Below are 21,587 nucleotides of genomic sequence, written 5' to 3' on the forward strand. Positions count from 1 at the left end.
GCGACACTTAGGTTTGTTTGGCCTTGCTGTGTGTTGGGCCACACAAGCAATTAACATTTTAACAGCAGCATATATAAAATGAAGGCTCCTTCCTATTTTGTCCCTTTTTTATATGGAAAATGTCTAAATAAATAACTTTTCCCTGGTTGGGCATCTGGGTTATTGTTAGACTTGGGGATTGCTATTTACCAGCCTCACCGAAATATTTATCTAATCAAAAAATGTCTTTAAGAAAACTCACCAACGGTAAGTTGTAATTTCATTAACGATAGCTACTGAGAAAGATCAGAAATTTAGGGCTAAATCAAAGAAAGAGGTATACGGGTACTACTTAAAAACTGTTTTCACAGTGAAGAAAAAAATACTCCTTTAATTCATCTCTGGGTACTGAAAGGTTGGCACAGATATCTTCTTCTGTGTTGAAAGTTTAAATAGCTATCACAGCATTTCATAAATTTAAACTTGAATTGAAAAGCTTTTCTTGTCTCCAAAAGAAAAACAGTCACATATTACTTACGTAGTAATTACAGGCTATGCAGCTGCCCTACAAAGTTTTACTATAAATGTGTTAAGCATGAACCACTACACAAACCTTATTCAAATTGCATTAAATGTTAAGCCAAAGAAATGTCATCCTCCACACCACTCCACACAATTGCTTACACAAGAACAATGGCCATCTCCCTAGTCTGAGACCTAAATAATGTAATAGAATCAATGCTGTTGATTTAGGCTATGGTTGGTTAAGTCATTACTGTTATTCCTCACCAAGCAAAAAGGTCTCCTTCCCCCTCATTATGCATATGTGAAGCTTATGCTAATGCATACAAATCTAAGAGTGAATAAGCTTCTTTGAAATACCATTTAAAGATTGAGATTTCAAGAAAAAGTGCATGGCTTCTATCATGATAAAAGTACTGACCTCAATTTCTACATTGCACTGATCCTTGCTTTAAGCCTTTCTAACATACAATTTAAAGCTTACACAGCATTTCCATTTGCCTGAGACTTTAAAAATATTTAGCTGGTCACACAAAGCACTGTAGTCATATCATGCCAGTAACAGAAGAATAAAGAGGACAAACTTACGATATGTTTTAAGGAAAGCTGGTAGAGTTATGATTTCGAAAAATTTCAACTTCGTCTTTAGAGGCCTTTATATCAGCCATTCTAAATAGGCAGTTTTAAGGCTGTTGTTTGATTTGTATGTATTATTTGAGCTCAGAAGCAAATGAATACGGCAAGATTTGGAGAATACTGTGGCAAACAAAGCTGTCAGGTTTAACGACCTAACACCTAGAGAAATCTGGGAACAAATCAAACTGGGCTTAAGTTGTATTTTACCTTAATTCAAAGACATAGACGCATCAAAATGTAATACACCCTTACCACTTTCTATTTTCTCAGCTTTTGTCAATAGGATCCTATTTAATGATTGAAAATATCAGGATCACCAGGGAGGTAATGTGAATATCGTGTAACCCCTGATAATCATGGGACAAAAAGGGCACTTTCCATGACTTTCTTCCTGAAGTCCCAGAAAGCCAGTCGAATCATGAGAAAACACTAGACAATCCCAAGTTTGGGGAGCATTCTTAGGATACCTGTCCAGAACAGTCTTAGGATACTTAAGACTTGTCAAGGTCATAAAAACAAGGAAAGACTGAGAACCTGTCATAGAACAGAGGAGACTGGGAAAACATGACAACTTGATGCAATATCCTATAATATCCAACTAAAATACCCCAGGTAGGATCCTGGAGAAAAAGGAAGGCTGGTGAAATCAAAATAACATATAAACTTTAATTACCATGTATCAGCATTTGTCTATTATGAGTTACAAATCTTTCATATTTGTGTAAGATGTTAACAATAGGGGAAACCAGGTATAGGGTATATGGGAATTCTCTGTACTATCTCTGAAACTTTCTGTAAATATGAAATTATTCCAAAATGCAAGATTTTTTTATGGCCAGGCTTTTTATTTCTACTAATTGAAAATTAATCTTCGTCTGCACTAATTTTACAGTATAATTAATCTCTTAGTCTTACATCAACATTTTAAAATTATACACGAAGTGCCCTCAAATTTGTGGAAAGTTATTGAGTATACACAGAAGATGGACTCCAATACCTCAATTCCATCACCTCTACTTGCTTTTCAACCTGCTTCTTCACTGAGAAAGTTTGAGGAGGCTCACATTCACTAACCTCTCCTAATAACATGCTTTAAAACTAGGTGTCTGACAGCAAAGTGAGAAAAGAAACATAGTCAACTTTCCCTACAATTTATGCCAAAAAGCTAAGCAAAGTAAAATTTTCACTTGTCTCTTTCCTATAGATTGCAAAGAACCTGTCACTATTAAAAAGGTTTGGTCCATTTGAAGCCAGTGCTGTTGATGATGTGACTTTAGAAAGTATAGTATCAGAGACCTAGGGATATGTAAAAATGAGATTCTGAAATGAATGTATAAATTCAGCAAAGAATCGATAGCAGTGCCAGTGAAAGCACAAAGAAACTCAATTTGATTTCTGTGAAAGCATGTTTACTTTCAGTTAGTTGAATGAAACCTAATTTCTTTTTTAGGAAAGAAAATTGGCAAAAAAGCAGGATGTGAAATTTTTTGCAGACCCTGATTGTAGTAGGTGTGATGGCTGTAGTTTCAGAAGGTAGGACTAGGATGAAGTCAAAAGAAATCTTATAGTTAAATACGCTTGTTACATAGAAAAAAAAAAATACTTGAATGATTTATTTGATCATAAAAGGCAAGGTCCTGGGAGAATTTAGACTACAAAAAAGTTTTATTTTTATAAAAAATGACAAGCATTTCTGGACTTACCCTAGAGAGCTGAGAGATTGGGTTTTGGGTTAGGTGATAAGAATAGAAAAGAGTTGGAAGAGAAGATCTCCATGAAGAGATGGCAAGTGAGAAAGTGACAGGAAGTCCTTAAGTGAAAAATTCCCTATGTGGATAGCCATGTGCCTTTTCCTTATTGTATTGAATGAGATCCATTGTTTATTGCAGACCCTACAGTCTGCTACACCCAGTACCCATGGCAACAGAGCAGTAGTTGAAGGGGGCATTGGGGATGGGTGGGTCATTAGAAATTCAGCAGGAACAGAATGGCAGGCCTAGATGGGGCCAGGAGAAGAGAGTGCCTTAGGAATCCTTGATATTGGGGCATAATAGATGGAGTGGAGGGTCAGGCATTTATGTGAAAATTCAATGAAAGAGTGACATCAAAAGCCTGGAGGACTTCAGTATATAAAACAGCAGATATCTGGCTTTCATATATAAAAATCATGTGTGAAAATAACATACCAGGATATGAGTGTTTGGTGGTACAATGGAGGCTGTCTTTTTCCTTTATAATTATTCAATGGTTATCTAACAATTTTCCATCCATATGATGCTCTTACCTTCCTCTTGGCAAATCTGCGTCATCCTTTTTCCACCGCACAGTTGGTTGAGGATCTCCTTGGACCTGACAGCGAAACTCTACAGCTTCTTCCTCCAGCACCACCTGGTTAATTGGCCTCCTGAGAAATGCGGGTCGTTCTTAGGAAAAAAAAAAAAAAAGTAAAATAAAATGAATGTTGTGCATACTTCAAGCGCATTAAGAAAAAAAGCATAGAAAATATGTGGTTCATTTTTGGTACATAGGTACCTAATTTTATAGCTCAACTATGTCTTGATAAGGCCCTACAGATCCAATGTAATTGTATAAGATAAAATATCTTTGGAACACATAAATAACTATGGTTTGCATATAAATCCATACAATCTGTTGGAAAATATTAAATTGACTCTTCTGTGAATTTCTGAACTAAATCATGTGGAACTTGTCATAAAAAAACCCTGAACAATGAATTCCAAAGAAACAAGGAAAGAGATGATTATCTTAATCCATTAAAATGACTCAGAGTGGGAAAACTGAAAGTTGAAACTAATGGAAAATATCAAAAAGGAAACAAATATTAATATTCCATCAAGAACGCTAGAGAAAACTAAAAACGTTGTGCTCTCAAGATGAGTATTATCTAAATTTTCTCACTAAGGCTATCCATTTGATAAGGACCCAATACTTCCATGAATATTTTCACTTCATATATGATTTTTTTGTGTGTCTTAAATTTTTTAAAAATCTGTCAATCTAATTTTTCTTAAATAAAAAACACTATCATTATTAATTATTGTAAACTATTTACTGCTACATACTTTTCTAAGGCTACTTCTAATTATCTTCTCCTAAGTGTTCCAGATACTTGCCCATTTTTATTTACTTAACTTTTCTGTTTGTTTATTTCTCTAGTATTCTGTTTTAGTGTTTCCGTCCTTTAGTCTTTTGTTGTTAATCTGTACCTAGCCCTGTTAATCTGCATTCTAACACTCTTCTAAATAAAGCCTGGAAAAAATAAATTCCTGTCCGTAAGAATCTTACTATTGAAGAGAGGTATAAAACAAAATGTAGTTTTACATATCTGTAAACACTTCAATCTCTTGTCTAGTTTCCCCTCTTTTTTATAATGATCTGATTCTGATACAGGAAAAAGTCACCATTTAAATTTTTCTTAGCCCATGTCTCGCAATCATAGGCAAGTCCAATATTGCTACTTATTGAAGTAGGAAGAGAAGTCAAGGAAAAGAAAAATGAAATCCATAGGGAGTTGACACAATTTATGGCCATATGGCCATATTTAGTCACTTAGGACTTTAGTTTCAAACCCAATTTAAGAATGAATACAGTGGCACAAAAACTGAAACATATTTAGCAAGAAATCTTTAAGGAAAATAAATCACATCAAATAACATATGCTGAGTATAGACTGGAAGTATATGATTTTACTGACTAAATAAAGACCCATATTTATGAAACAAATGTGTAAGCTACAAAAGCATATTTTACTGCAATAAAGTCAACCATCATTGGTATTCAGAAGGAAGACAACTGCATCTGTCCACAGGGCAGCTGACAGTAGGGATCAAAATTTTCTTTAAACACAGACAGACCTGCACATGCTCAAGTATCTGTACACTGGGGCCCCCAAACCCCAAGCCGTAAAACAAGGCTCATGGACTTTATCATGGAGAGGTTTTCTAATGCAGGATCTAGAAATAATCCATATAGACTTGAGGGAAAAGTTTGCTTCAAAAGATTTTAGGTGGTCAGAGACAATTAGCAGCTAAGTGTGCCCCTTTGACCACAGAACAAATCTGCAAGTTGGATAGAATTACTTAGTGTTCTCCTTTGACCACTGGACACTGTGTGCTCCAAACTATCTTAGTGCCTGCATAGTTCATACTGAGCTACTGTTTTTGGCAGTATATAGGCAATAGGATCAGTATCTTCTTACGAGTGTTTGGAATATTAACAGAAAAAGATGAGTCATTAGCATAGAAAGCAGGATTGATTTCTTCTTTGCTATCACTTAGGGATATTCATCCAGCTCATCCAAAAGCTGCAGTAACCCAATATTAAAAGAGATCCAAACCACTGCTGATATCACTAATGAATGAGAAATCGTGTGTCAGGCTATCCCTCCTGTTCCCTCCGATTTTAAAAGGGAAATTGTCCTAAAACTTGGCATACGGATGAGTAAGCTAAGAGAAGTCTCTCCCTCATCCACTCATTCATTCAGCACATGTTAATGCAGCTTCTCCTATGCCAGGTTTCGAGCTTGGTAGCTGGTGAAGAGCCAGCAGCTTGGTTTCATCAGAAAAGTGGTGAGAGATGAAACTAGTTAGTTGGTAAATGGTGAGACAATGATGGGCCTTCTATACCATGCCAAGGAATGTGAGCTCTGCCCTAAAGGTGATAGAGAGATGTTGAAAGATTTTAATTAAGGCAGCAGCATTTTTAATAAGCATATGAAAATGATCGTGTTGGCAGATCTGTGAAAAATGAATTAGAAGAGAATATGAAGCAGTGAATTAGGTCAAACAGTTATTGTAAGAAATTATTTCAGCTTAGAACTGACAGTGGTTCTAGGGATATGGAAGAGGGAACAGAATGAAGAGATACCAGAACTGGGTGATCAATCAGATGTGGAAGGAAAGTCTACAAAGATTCTAAAATTTCCATTTGGCAAACCGGAACAAAGTGGCAGGTAAAGTATGGATATGGTGTGTGACTGTGTCAATCCTTTCATTGCAGATATGGTAGATATGAAAAAAATGGACCCCTTACACTTAAGCCATTGTTAGCCTTCTGTTACTTGAAGTCAAATGCATTCATAATTAATATGGTAAAGGAGGCTACTTATAGAGAGGAGAAAATAAATATGATTACGTCTATAGACATAGAGAACCTGTTGGATTAAAAAAATTCTAAATAAGAAGGAATCACAAGAAACTTCTTAACTATAATGAAGATATTTTATCAGAAACTAAATGCAAAAATTATTCTTTAAAAGTAATATACTAAAGGCATGCCTAATACAATCAGGAACAAAATGGACATGCTGACATTAATAATCAGTAAGAAAAAGAAGGAAAGTGTGAGTATTGGAGAAGAACCAAAATAGTCATTACTTGCAGACACTCCACAATACAAATAATACAGAACAGTAACTTCGATCATTGATAACTACAACAAAAGATAAGAACAACATAGGATCATGGCAGCAATGCTGGCAGTATTGGAAAATCGGGGATTTTAGGATAAATTGTGGCAAAATCATACGTTGGGATGTTAATGCTATCTCTGTGTCTATCTCTCTAACATGGAAATTTTTCATGGCATGATGCTGACTACAAAGTAAATTGCATGAGTATATAGATTAGTTCCACTAAAATACACATGAATATCTTCAGGCAAAGTTATTGTATGTTTCCTTTAACATGCCACCAGTCACAAAATTGCAACATATGAGTATAATTAATTCAAAGAGCAAACTTTGAAAGAGTTGCCACAAAACTAAAATTGTCTCTTCGTTCAGAGGACACCATTAGGGTCCTTGAGGATTTTTTTGGTTATCATACCTGTTCTAAGTCCCACTATTTTGTATGGAGACACGTGGAAGCACCTGATTTACAATTTCAAGAAGGAAGAAAGTTATGGGGTTCCCTGCGGTTGTTCTGATGAACTCAGTAGGGGTGGAGAACTTTGCAAGGAACTTTGTCTATTCTCTTCTGCCCTCAAGCAGAGTTTAGTTGCCAAGCAACTAGATAACCACAGGAGACTATGTGGTATAGAATTTTTGGAAGCCTAACATTGGTTTATGGTGGAAAATGCAATTCAATTGATTAAAAAAAATGGACAATGCAAAGAATAACCCAGAAGAAAGTCATTTGCATATACATGGCACATCAGAAAGGGTTTTATACCTGAATGTACCTGAGGTTGTGCCTTCCAACAAAGTAACATTGAAATTTACCAATTTGTTGGAATTTGGTCACAACTTTTAAAAAATTGTTCTGAGAATTACCATAGCGCCTGTTGCAGCAATTATCTCTAAATTGTGTTATTCGTTATTTCAGTTGTTTTCTGCTAATTATATTAAGCTCATCTTCTACTTTGTAATTTTAACAGCCCACAAAAAAACAGTATGTTAAAAACTGTAGGTTTGCTTAACGTTTATTTAGATGGAGAGACAGTTTTTGGTAGGAATTATTTTCAGTTTACTTAACTAGACTTTATTTCCAGAAAATCTGAGAATCAAAAATATGAGTATTAAAGACTAAATAAGTTACACAGGCAGAAATGTATTTTTAAACGCTTTGCCTTTGCAGGGGTTACTGCTACCATAGCCAAACACAAGACCACACCCCTTTCAGACGCAAATTACAAAAATTACAAGGAATTATCTTGGGGTTTATTGTTTTGTGTCAAAATCATCTGCAAATAATGTAGTTAGAAGGATTAGAAAGTAAGATGACAAGAGAAGCATCCAGCAAGTCGATAACTGACCACATTCAATACCCATTAATGCCCCGTGAAGTTTGTACTCCATGAAGCTCTGGACAACTACAATAAATATACATGAAACATCTTGAACTACTGACTAACAAGCAAACCACATTTTAAGGCATGTCAAAATAAGGTCACTGATTTTTCTATGTTGTTACCTTATGGCTGATCACACATTGAAACACGGGTAGACATCTCAAGGGCTATTTGCTGAAGGTTTATCAATGAGATTAGAGTCCCTCTGAATGGCCCGTTCCTTAATTACATAGCCATTGCGTGATCAGAGGCAATGTCTTTGCCAATGCAATTAACATTTTTTGTATTGTGAGATTAACTGGATTTGAATCGCCTGCATAGTTTGCTTATAAGGTTAATCTCTCTTGAGATAGCAGTGTTCTTTGGCAGCGTGGTACTATGTAAAGTACAGGTCTCAAGTAGCCAGGTTAATTTAGTTCCAAATTGGCATTGTGGAAAATACAGCTTTGTATGCAACTGTAATAAAATCAAATGCCAAGTCTCCTTGTGGTTATGTCAATAATATTCAGAAATCAAAATATTCACTTCAACCCCAAAACCATAAATCTGAAATGTGGTTGCATAATATCTCTTAACTTTCATACTTACATGCTACAGTGAAGGAAATTAAGTGTCCAGAGAACAAATTTCTTTCAACTGTATTCAGTCATTGACTATGGCTGTAAAATTGGCAAAGGCTATGCTGTGACAGCTATTACTAGGACAACCGTAACAATTTAAAAATAAACTTTGCTTGACATTATAAAAGTAGCATTATGGCAATAATTATATAGGTAGAGTCCTTTAGGTCCTCTAAGACCAAAGCTATGCAGTAAAAGCACGAGACCTAACCACTGCTTGTAAATCTTATCTTAACTTCAGTGACCCAGAAGGATCCACTACCCAGTAGTGTCTATTAAACTGGAAAGTGAGATGGCTAGTCGTAGTATGTCTCCTTTTCTAAATGGGTATGTGTGAGGGGCAGGGGGTTATGATAGCCATTGAATGTGAATTACTGTGCCCTTCCAATATAGACTGGATGATAATGATCAGTCTGCCTGACTGGGATTAAATAAATCCTTGCTGCACTAATTTCTCTTCTTGCCAAGAATTTTCTTTGTCTGAAAGAAACCATCCTGTGAAGCAAAAGCAAACATAGGCAAATATTCTCAGAGGGAAAAGAATGCCTTTCTCACCATGCTTTAGAGGCAAAGTTTCGTGTTATTGCTGATATGATATGATATGAGAGTCACACTGAAAGCAGGGGACCTGCCTATTCATTTCCCTAGCTCTATTTAAACACTCAGAGCCTGGCACATAGTAGGTGTTCAAAAGATATTTATTAAATAAGTGAACAAATGAGAAATATTTTGCTGTTTTAAAGTTTGCAAGTTAATATTATTTAAAAGAACTAAATCGCTCTTAACAATCACCTTGATTTTAATAACACCTTATGTTTTAAATTCTTAAATGAAGGTTACAAGTTATCAGTAACACACAGATATTTCCTAAGGTTTGGTTCTGAGATTTCTTCCCTCATAGCTTTGTCCCACGGTATCTCAACTACACTCAGGCCATCAACTATTACCTCTCACTCAATAACTGATATCAATATAACCAGACCCAACCTCTATCTTCATCCCGAAGAAAATAGTCATTTGAAGAAAGCCTCCAGTGTAAAAGACAGAACAATGCAGGCGAGAGGTCAGGGAAAGGAACTTAGAAGAAAAGGAGGAACGCATCATGAGAAAATTTTATTTAAAAAAAAAGAATATTGTTAAAATCCTGAGATGCAAGATAAGTTAAAACATCCATGAAATAAGAACAAGGTGCTATAAATAAGGAATATTTCAAGAAAAGAAAGATCTGGGAGGTTTAACATCTCATTAATGAATTTATGCTCGACAGAGAAATGAAATAGAAAAAATGGACAGTATATTTCATTGACTTGTATGAATAGAGCGTTTTTAGATTGAGATTGCTCAGTAAGGGTCCAACCAGTAAAAGGAAAATAAGTGCCAAAATGAGGCATGGTATTGAAACATTTCAGAACCATGGGATAAAGAGAAGGTACTAAGTAAAGTTTGGAAAGAGAAAAAAAAAAGGAAAATGATCGCATAGGGATCAAAAGTACAGTAGACTCCTCAACAGTAACGATGGAAGCAAAATGATATTGAAGTGGCGACCTTAATATTTCGAGCAAAAATATTTTTTTAAACTTGAATTCTATAACCAGCCGAAGTATCCATTAAGTTTTGGATTGAATAAAGATAGTTTGGTCTGGAATGTGCTCTAGGCTCTAGTCAAGGAGAAATCAGGAGAGAAACACTGTTCTGAATATAGGAGTTAAACAAGAAAAAAAAAAAAATACAGGATATAGGAAGCAGGGAATCCAGCATCAAAGGAAAGGGAAGATGAATATCAGAATGAAGTTTCTGGGGTAGATCTAAATAGAATCCAGCCTGGTTGGACAGGGCAGAAGTCTGACGCCTCCAGGATGGCTGTAGCAAGAGTAGACTTAATAGCTAAATAGAATTTAGAGAATTTTAAACCTTCTGTTGAAGATTTCAAGAAGAATTCATGACAGGCATAGATAAACATAAGTAAAAGGAAAAATGGATTTATTATTAATTCAAAGAAGACCAAATATAGTGCCAGAAAAGTAATGCCATTATAATAGCATAACACTTAGCTCACAGTCAATATTTACAAGGTTATAATAACTTAAATTCTAAATATTAATACAGTCAATGTTTCTAAAGTCAATATACTGAAAAGACAAAGAAGGGAAAAGACAAAAAGAAGGGAAAGTACAGGTGAGAAGTTGGAGAAGGGAGTATAAGTGGGCCAAATCATCATCTTCCAAAATAAGAAGTTAAAATGTATAAAATTGCAAAATAAGCACATAGAAATATGGAAATAAGTCCCAGGAGAAAAAGATAAAACAGGCTTACAGGAATGTTCAAAGATGAGAAATGTGTGTGTGTGTGTGTGTATGTATGTGTGTTGGGAGGAGGGGAGGTTGCAAGCTCTTTCTGTATTTCATCATAAGTTTTGCAATACTTCTAATGTCTATTAGAAATGTAACACAGAAAATTTTTTTTCATGTATTACTTTTACAAACATTTAAAAATCATTAGGAAACAATTCTTATTTTTAGTTGCTTTTTAATGATAGTTAAATTCTAGATAACAGATATCCCAAACCTACCCATAACTGGAAATTTAATTATGTACTTCAACTCTAGTTTCTCTGTCTTCAGGATCTCTAGAATTTAATTAACATATGTAAATTGCTACAAAGTATTCTTTATGAAGACATCTAGACTGTGCCATAGATTTTAGTGTCCTGCAGTGTGGTGCCTACTTCTAATTTTTAGATTTGGTACTGCCACTTAACTAGGATGCTACTTTATGGTCAGCAAATATTAAAGAAGAACAAACAGCATAAATGACTCAGAGAGTATGGCAGAGTAACATTTTGAAAATTAAGTCACACTGATTAAGACTTTTCCTAAAGCGCAGATTTTTAAAGCATAATTTGCAATTTTCAAACTAAAAAACTTCTAAGTCCAATCCCACTTATTAAAGAGTCAAAATACTTGCAGATGGCTATTGTATTGGTAAAGACCCTTTAACCTTTTCATTGGTTTCCTTGCCATTATAAGTGAATTATATTTTTGAACAATTAAATATCATCAGTTACTTTTTCTGTATTATATATCTTAAAGATGGAGTTGCAAAGGACATCTAAAAACTTCCATTTAAAAGCTGGAAGAATACAGAGTTGTCATAGTAGCCAGAGTTTTAAAGGCAGAAGTGTTGCTACATGAAAATAGAATTGAGAGAGGAGAGGTAAACTGTCACTAACCAGCTTTACATTTATAAACCTCCCACCAGAGATAGAATATCTAACAACGATTAAATACAGATAGGTTTACTAGAAAACATTTTCTGGATATAGAGCATCAAAATAAACTAAAGAAGGCCTCATTATACATAGCATACTAGTTATCTTATTTTCTCTAAGAATTGGGGAATCAAGGTACAGGAGGGGGTCTTTCCCATGCAATACTTGTCACAATCTTGATTTAGACCATCACTACTCTTTTTATGTTTTATTTCTAGGTTTGGATGTTGTTTTCTTATCAATTATGGAATTTTAGTTTTTCCCTCAACTTAATATTGTACTTAGGTCAGTTCTGACTAGTTTACACCATGAGATAAACGTTTCTCAGCTTCCTAAACAAATTGTTCCAGAAGAACTGCCTGTAGACAAATTCAATCTTTTTGGTTTATAGCTACTTTCAAAATAATTTAGAAGTCCCCCCATAACTCCTGACATATTTAGGGATATCCTTCAGTTCTCATCATATTTTTAGAGAAAGTAGGGTGAATATTTCATAACACAAGTCACATTTGGTAAGTCTAATTGTTTGGGTAATAACACTAAACCCTTTCAATTTTCTTCTGAAGGCAATATATACTGCTGTAATGAAACATTTTTCTGTTCCAAAGCTGGTGGTAGCTACAGAAGAATAGAGATGAGTGTTTCTTTAAATAGAATAGCTGTACTTGTGGGTTTTCAATGCTAATGTTCAGTGACCGCTAATTTCATATCTTAGCAGGCAAAACTGTATTTTATTCATTACGGAGTGAAGCACATTTTGAGACTCTTATAGATAGATAACTGCATGAAATGTAAGGGCAAACTGATATTGTCTGAGCTCTCTGTAGGACAGAAATTTACATGCATACTTTGAACAGTTTTATTTTTACTGTTCAATTCCTTTAATGAATTATGGGATCCTGGTTTTGTCATTTGGGACTTCAAGCTGCTTAGTATCCACAAGGAGTATTACCAGAGATTACCTGCTACTCAGAGCAATTGAAAAGAGAGGCCTGCACTCTAGTACATATTCATAAACCACACCTAACACTCTAAATGTAATGGAAACCATAATATGGCTCTCTTTTGCATCGCAGCACGGGATCCCATTATACCATGGGTGGCACATCCCAAACTGCAAAAGAAGTTTCTTTAGGGATGTATGCCAGATTCTGATGCTACCTCAGTGTGTTCTGGAGTAATGACATAGGATCTTATCATACCATGCACAGATTCAGAAGATTATTTTACTGGCACACACAAAAAAGTAATTTGAAATTCACAATTATCTCTTGCATTTAAAAAAGAAATCATAATATCTGCAATAGTGACTCTTTTATTCAAATATATATAGAGAGAGATAGATATACACATGCATCTATATATGTGTGTGTATATACATATGTGTATGTGTTTGTGAGTGTGTTTGTGAGTATACATATATATTTCCATACAGATACTTGAATGGGACTTCAATGTCATCTAAAGGAATGTTTCATTTTCCAGCATCTTTAGGATCCCCATTTTCCCCAATTTTCTGTCATTGTATTTCTCTTTCAATTTTCCACAGCTGCCCTGTAGCATTTTCCTTACTTTTGTTTAATTGGCCATCTTTACTACCTCCAATTTTCTCCTTCCTAATGCTTTCTCCACTATTTCTGTGATACAGATCTAATCACGTTTTCACTAACTAATTGAATTACTCCAGCTAAAGAGTCCTTTGGTTTTTAAGTTGAAGAAACATGAATATTATAGCAAAGTAGTTGATCAATTTTTTTCTAATTTTGATTGCATGTGTATAACTAGCAAGCTAGTCTTTTCATCATGAGGTAAAACTGAAAATAGCTCAATCTGAAATTTTTTAAATTAGAAAACAAGTGAAATGGCTATACACTGCACTCTCTAATTTTTAAAAACCTTACCCTGTGTCATGCACATAATAAATACTTCATAAATGTATCACAACGGAATGAGTGATAAACTTTAAAGGTATATAATCTCTCAAATAGATTTTGAGAAAGGACAGTTTTTTACATCCTGATGAAAGGCAAAATCCTATAAATATATATGAATAAAGTAGGTAAATTAATGTTTCAAAAGTTTAATTCTCTTCACATCAAAGATTTCATCTGAAAGACAGAACCAGAAAACAAGACAATTCTAGTCTATTGAGCTCACCACAAGTCATAAGTAACTGTCCCTGTATGGCCTGGTGTTTGGTATTAGCAAAAATATTTAAAGGAAAAGGAAAAGTAGGTAGTAAATAGCAATTTATAATTTAAAAGAGAGTTTTACCAAAGACAGTCAGCTCCGCTGGATCACTGTCTCTTTCTCCCACCATATTGGTGCCAACACAGGTATACATCCCTGCATCACTTTTCCTGGTATTGGAGATCATTAGTTTTCCACCACGGATCTGTTAAAATTGAAAAAAAAGAAAATGGAAAGGAAAAGAAACAGAGAAAGAAAGGTCACTAATAAATAATTTTAAATATTTAAGCACGTTTTTTTTCTCTAAAAGAAATAGCTGAGTGTCTAAGACACAAAACTCTCCCACTATTTTGGCATCTGCATGTGTACTTTCTTCTCTCAAATTCACCTTCAGTATAAGCCCCCATATTCCCTTTCTAGAGAATGCTTCTTTAAGGCAGTCTTCCTCTCTCTCGCCTGGTCCTATTTTGAATCTTGTGACTGCCCCCATTAAACCACAGTGGTTGGTCTTCACTCTGAGATTCTGTTGAATGAATTTCTATTGACATTTGTCATCAGAATGAAGTACTAGATATCTGCTTTGGATAATATAACGAAATCTAATTGACTCAGAAGAATTCAATGAGTATTTGTTGAGTACCTCTATGGGCTGGGTGGTGTTCTAGGCCTTTGAGATTCAATAGTCAACCAAATAGTAAAAATCTCTGCTTTCATGGAGTTTACATTTCAATTGTTAGCATTAAAATTATCTTTGCCTCATCTTAACTGTATTTATTAGATAGTTTTTGAAGAGGAGGTCAGGTTGAATAAAAACAAAATTTGTTTTTGAATGATGAGTATGACTTGGTACAAACCATTGGCTTCTAATATGTGGTCCCTAAATGTTTCTTAAATGAGAAGCATTTTTGTTTGAATAAACAAATGTAATAATGTTAAAATGCCTGTTAGTTAAAGGGTACATTAAAGCAGAATAAAGTTTTCAGTAAGTGAATCATCAACTTATAGCTTCTTTTCCAATAAAATTTTTTTTTTATTATTTATCTAGTTCAACAATCTTAACTTTACAATGACTGAGTGTTCTTAAAGAGATATGAGATAAGAATATGCTGGTTTCCTCCTTTAATTTTAATTTCACAGGCAGACAAAACTCAAGTAGGTACGTTTTCATCAGACTTATTCAGGCTCTAAAACTAGCCATGTCATAGAAAGGGATTTTCAACATTTTTTTTTTTTTTTTTTACTTAGGAAGAAAACACAGTCAACCTATTCTCAACTGTATACAGTAGAGCATAATAAATGATAGGTTTAAACCACGGAGGCCATTTCTCCTTCCCCCAAAGCTGAGTGTGACAATATGATTTGATTTGATTTGATTTGACCAGTGGAACTAAAGCAACATTTCACCAGAAGAAAGGCACTCGCATATAGGGACTTGCCTTCTCTTGCTGTAGCTGGAACCCTGAGACCACTATGAGAACCAGCACGAGCTAGCCTGCTGGAAAATGAGAGGCCGTGAGGAGAAGAACCAAGATGACCAGCTGAGAGACAGTCAATGGCCAGCCATGTGAGTAAAGTTATCCTAGATCATCCCAGCTGTCAGCACACGTTTAAACAAGCCACAGAAGCATGAGAAAGCCTAGCAAAGATGAACCAAGCTAGCCCAGAGCAAAGAACTGTCAGCTTACCCCCAGAATCATAGTGTAAATGCAATGGTTATTATATATCACAGTATTTGGGGGTGATTTGTTACAAAGCAAAAGCTAAATGATTACAAACATGAAAAAGATCTTGAACAGGAGCACATTTTCATAAGTTTGGTACCCGAGCACAGACCATTGGGAACCAAATTATCTTTCACTGTAGATCGTCACAGTGTCAACAGTTCAAGCCAGAATCATATGGAATATGTTGTGATCTTTTGCATGGACTCTCTCGTCCTGTGTTCTGATGTAATCACAATGTACACATAAGAATAAAACCTCACTTACAAGATATTTTTAAAGAGAATAGACACCCAGAAAATGTGGACTTTTTGATAGAAATGGTACATTTGTTTCATTGAGACATTATTTTAAATAAAATATATTAATTCTCAGTTATTGTACTGAGTATAAAAATTATACTAAGAACCATGTCAGAAGGTTGAGGCATTATCTACTATTTCAGTGGACTGCTCTAACAAACTTCACATACACATGTTGAATGGATCCTCTGAAAAAATAAAATAACTATATGCCATTTCTCTACCTTTTTACCATTTTCTGGGTGTTCCATTTTGAATAATAATTGACTGATTAACCTGATCATCCATTTCCCTTGAAAACAGACTATTTTTCTACAAGGGTTAAACTACAAAACCGGGCAGTTATTTTTACATTGGTTTTTACTTTCTAGCTCTTAAACTTTGAAATGAGTTCTCATACAATATTTTAGTTAAAAATATTACATTGGAAAAACTGGAAAAGAGCTTGAAATATTTATCACCTCAAATTATTTCCTCTTATAATTTTGAAAGTAGTATGAAAAGAAATGTTCTAGTTAATACAGTTTATGGCCATCATTTACACTTTGACACATGTATTGCATGATCAATAGATGCATTTGGAGATCTTAAAAAGAGCTTCGACATTAGTATTCTACTGCAAAGATATATTTACATATTCAGATTGGTCCAGTTATTAATATATCATATACTATTTGAAGCCTCATTCCAAAGTTTTTATTTTTGGTTATCTTTTTTCAGTCCTTTCAATACAGCGTAAATAGTAATTAGCACTCAAATACAGTTCTACAACTTTATTACCAAGAAATAATAAATAATATAAATAAAATATTATAAATAATATAAGTAAAATAATGAAATACATCCATTTTAAGCCTTGATAGTCAATCTCTCTAGGGGTCCATTTTAGTTTAACTCACACTTATTCTTTCTTCCTTGTCATCAATTCGAATTTTATCTTTTTTCCAGTAGATGGTGGGTTCTGGGTGTCCCCGGGGAGGTTGGCACTCCAGGATTGCAGGCTCTCCGGCTGCCACTACAACATCTGTGGGATTTTGCCGGAAGTCATCTCGTAACACTGAAGAAAAACAATTGTAGTAAAAGAAAACTCAATGACAGTAACTTTAGCTTTCTCTTGCAAAAGGTAACTTCAAGTCTTAACTTACTTTGTTCTAATAAAATTTACTGGTATTTACTGAGAACAGAACCACGTCCATCTTAAAATATGTTAGAGCCAATCTAAGCGCTTCATCAACAGGGAAATGGTTAACTCTATGACTATGAACCTTTGCTATAAAATCTGTGTTTAAAATGAGATAAGCCTAAAGAAAATAAGATGAGACACATTCATGATATAGTTTTGACATTTAATACAAACTCAAAGTACAAAACTGTTTATGTAGTATGATCCCATTTTCTATTTAAAAAGCATATACGTATACATACACGTGTATAAATGCATTAAAATAAGTTGTTATACTTGTTATACTGAAAGCCCTGAAACAAGTCATGTGCACGTGGTCTGGGAGCATGTATGCCTGTTCAGTCTGGGAGGGGAAGTGGGGTGAGAACTCCTTGAGAAAGCCCTTTCTCGTGACATGAATATGGACAAGATCCACACTGTTTTCATTACACTTCTGAAGATAGACTCATTGTTCACCCTTGCAATGCACTAGCACCCACATACACAGGGCTACATTTTCATTCCGTCTGCATCTCCACCTGCCGAGCGACATCTGGGCAGCGTGACATTCGGAGCAGAGATATCCCTTATAGCGGTTTTGCCAGTCTGAATTTCCCCTCCTTTCATTAGGAGAACAGCAGGTTGGACCTCCGTTGTAACCTCCGAAAATCTGGCATGCCTGGCTCTCCAAATGTCACCTGTCTATCTGTGCACTTTTCTTCCCCTGGCAAAATGAAAAGCCTGGAGAAATGACTCGGTCCTATCAGACTGCAGAATGCTGGTTTTATTTAGCAAATAAGGACTATATCTATTTTAGGGTAAACATTAGAAAAAGCAGTTGAGAAAACAGGTGAAGGAGATTAAAGGGTACAAGCTACCATTTATAAAATAAATAAGTTACAAGGAAGTAATATACAGCACAGGGAATATAGTCAATATTTTATAATAACCTTGTATGATGTGTAATCTGTGAAGATATTTAATCACTACTTGTACACCTGAAACTAATATAATATTGTAAGTCAACAATACTTCAATAAAAAATGTAGTTGAGACCAGCTAATACACCATATAACACAACTGCCTCTGCTTTTTGTAACTGCCTTCACTTTTCCTATTCTTTGATATTCTAACACAGACAAGGTTTTTTCCCAATGTACCTTGGGGTAAAAAAATAACCCCCCAACACAAATATATGTGTGTATATGTATATGTATGTGTGTTATACACATGTACATATATATACACACCTGCATACATATATACATATGAACACACACATACATTTTCTATATACAAATTGGTCAAGCTATTTGAAATTGGTCAGCTATTTAAAATCAAAATCGGGCAGCTTGTGCTAACTTGTTATGTAAATCATCTGCTGCAAATGTGGATTAGGTCAAACCAACTGCCTTTCATGTCCTGTAATGAGACCCACTTCAGCACTCTGGTTCTTTGTTGGGCCAAGTCTCCAGGTTAATTGTCATTCTCCAAATAAATAAAAATCCCCTGTCCTGAAAATAGGTCCAGAGAGACAACTGAGTGACTTTTAAGGCTTTTCTTTTCTTGTCTCTTGCAACATGGTTTTCCATCTTAATGAAGTCATGACCTTTTATGAGATTAGAGAACCTTGTCTCCTACGGAAGGAGCAGTAAGAAAGAATTCAGCACAAATTGCTCACTCTTAGTTTATAAGCTGATTAATTTACTGCTTTAGCTGCTGAGGAAATGTGTTCCATTTTAGCACAATGAACTACACATTTTTCGGTTCTCTTGTCTAACTGGCAAGAAGGATGTGATTTATATGCATAGGGGTTTGCTTCTGAATGCGCTGAGGGAAGTGTGCATTTAAATGTGATGTTCATGCAGGAGGGTAAGAAGGGGTTAGTTAACACTGTGCTTCCCTATTGCAGGTAAATCCTCAAGGTAGAGCAAGCTGGTGACTCATTTTTATCCTGAATACAGAACAGCTGCCTATTTATGCAATGTTGAGACCCGCAAAACTATGGTAACAGGGTGGTGAGCACCCCTACAATATCCGGTACTGGCAGCAAGTTGTGTTTTGGCAGGCTCTCAATCTAGTCCAAAATGACACATCTGGACAGTCGGAGAACCTTCTCCAGAACTGGTCTCCTGACAAGTAAGCCAAAAAGCCTCTGCTCAAACGGTACTTAGGACCACCGCAAATGATTCAGAAACACAGTATTACATCAATCTGCAACAAGCCAAATTAAGAGAAAAAAAAAAAAAGGTCCTTTGATATGGGGGATAAAAAGGAGGAAAATATCATAACAAACTAGGGGCTGCTGCTCTTAAACAATATAACGTGTGTTTATGGCGTTGACAAAAAAAGAAAATGACTCCAATTTGCAAATGAAGCCAAGAAATCTAACATCAACTGTAATTTTAGGCTTTCCGACTATTCACCCAGAGAGTAGAGTGAGATAATAGTATAATTGGTACTGCACCCTCTTCAACTTGTAAAATGCTCTCTGGGGTTTATAGAGTAATTCATTTTTGCTTAGTGATACCATTTCTTTTACATCTTTGGGGATAATAAAATGTGTTTCTTCTCTCTCTCTCTCTCTCTCTCTCAAATAAAACATTCAAGAGAAAAACAACCCTTTCAGCAGGTTCTAGCACAGCAAACAAATATAGAATCTGTCTTAGGAAATAGAAAGTCATTTTTACTCATCTCAAATTGTATAAATGTTCTGATACCTGCTTCTGTGTTTCTGACGTTTGTATACCCATTCACAAATGTAAACAAAATAAAATGAAATATTTATTGTTTCCAAATTTTTGCTAATTATTCATTTCTGTCTTGGATTTTGCCCTCGGCTTTATGGCAAGTGATAAAAAATAGAAGGTGTTCTCTACAGTAAAGGATTTATGTATGTTAGATAACGGGAACTAAAACAGTCCTGTAAATGTAAAAAAGCAAAGCAAGTCCAAATTGAGTCGATATTCTTTTTCTCATTAAGCTCCTGTTCTAAAAAGAACTGGAAGCCATATTTTCAATGAGGCTTGACAACGAAGCCAAAACAAGAACATGCAGCAATATGTGTTTACCTAAAGCTCCAAACAAGTCTTTAAATAGGGTGAAGAGAAATAAACATGACGAACTGAAAAGAATCTGGTTAAAAAGACAAAAGCTGGGGGCAGGGTAGAGGCAAGTTGTACTTTAAAGAAAAAAAGATATAATAGGCACACTTTTGATATAGTACTTGCTTGCAGATCTAAGTTTAGAATACAAGGGTTCAAATCTCCATGGGGGAAAAAGAGAAATCTAGTTGGCTAGAACCCAAATATTCATTTCTCTATATGAGCTGAAAACACAAATGAGACTTCACTAAGCTAGCCATAACCTGGGTTAGACTTGAATTCTCTTTACATTGACATGCACGGTGACTTAGAAAGTTATTCTGGAAGATCAATAAATTCTGAATTACTACTGTGTTTGATATGATAGAGTTCATATTCATGACATAAAGATTTGTAACAAATTAATTCAATTCTACAAGAAGACACCGAATACTACAATGTGCTTGGCGGTGTCTTATAAAGTGGTTAAGGGATACTGTATAAAACAGAAATGACATGACGGTGCCTGTGGTAGGCTTGTTCTCTAACGCTCCACAATAACCTCTCCCTCTTGGTGTTTATTTCTTTGTCTCATCCCCTCCCCTTAACTGTGGGCTGGACCTGGTGACATGCCTTTAATGAAGTGATGGAATGTCATTTCAAAACTTAGGTTACAAAAGGTTGTAAGTTTCATCTTTTTGGTTCTGTCTGTCTTTCTGTCTGTCTCTCTCCCTCTCGCCTCATGTGCTTACTCTGATCATGCAAGATATGCCACACTGCTCGATGTAGAGGCCCATTTGGCAATGACCCGAAGGCAGCTTTTAGCCAACGGTAAGCAAGGAACTGAGGCTTCAGTCCACATCCCTTGAGAGCTCAAATCCTGCCAGCAACTACTGAAATTTGGGAACAGGAACGTCTGCAGTTGAGCCTTTACATGAGATCATGGCCCTGACCAACATCTGCATTGCAGCGTTGTGAGAGAGCCTTAGGAGGAGACTAAGTTAACTCATGTCTGGGTTCCTGACCCACTAACAGTAGGAAAATAAATGTGTGTTGTTTTAAGCTACTAAGTTTTGTGGTAATTTGTGATACAGCAATAGGTGACTAATACAGTGCCCTAAAACAGCTTCACATCTAGGTATCCCTTTAGAGCAGACCTCTTGGACTCTTGCTTCTTACTATCCCACATTCTTTAGCTCACCAAGTCCTCTCCCTTCTGTCCTAATTCAATAGTTCTCAAAATTCTTTTTTGCCTCAGTCAACAGAGACAAGGCAAATCATTACTCTGACATTT

The 21,587-nt window shown here is 35.3% G+C and overlaps 1 protein-coding gene across 1 annotated transcript in view; it reads right to left on the reverse strand.

Annotated features, from left to right (window-relative positions):
* Nucleotides 1-21,587, reverse strand: part of ROBO2 (roundabout guidance receptor 2) — a 537,609-nt gene that overhangs the window by 166,635 nt on the left and 349,387 nt on the right. The window contains exons 2-4 of the mRNA XM_065875890.1: nt 16,948-17,105; nt 14,110-14,230; nt 3,422-3,560 (exon numbers count right to left, since the gene is read on the reverse strand). Of these exons, the coding sequence (XP_065731962.1) occupies nt 3,422-3,560; nt 14,110-14,230; nt 16,948-17,105 (418 nt within the window). The remainder of the gene's footprint in view (nt 1-3,421; nt 3,561-14,109; nt 14,231-16,947; nt 17,106-21,587) is intronic.

The sequence above is a fragment of the Phocoena phocoena genome, chromosome 4 (genome assembly GCF_963924675.1).
Source record: "Phocoena phocoena chromosome 4, mPhoPho1.1, whole genome shotgun sequence".
NCBI classification, from domain to species: Eukaryota; Metazoa; Chordata; class Mammalia; order Artiodactyla; family Phocoenidae; genus Phocoena; species Phocoena phocoena.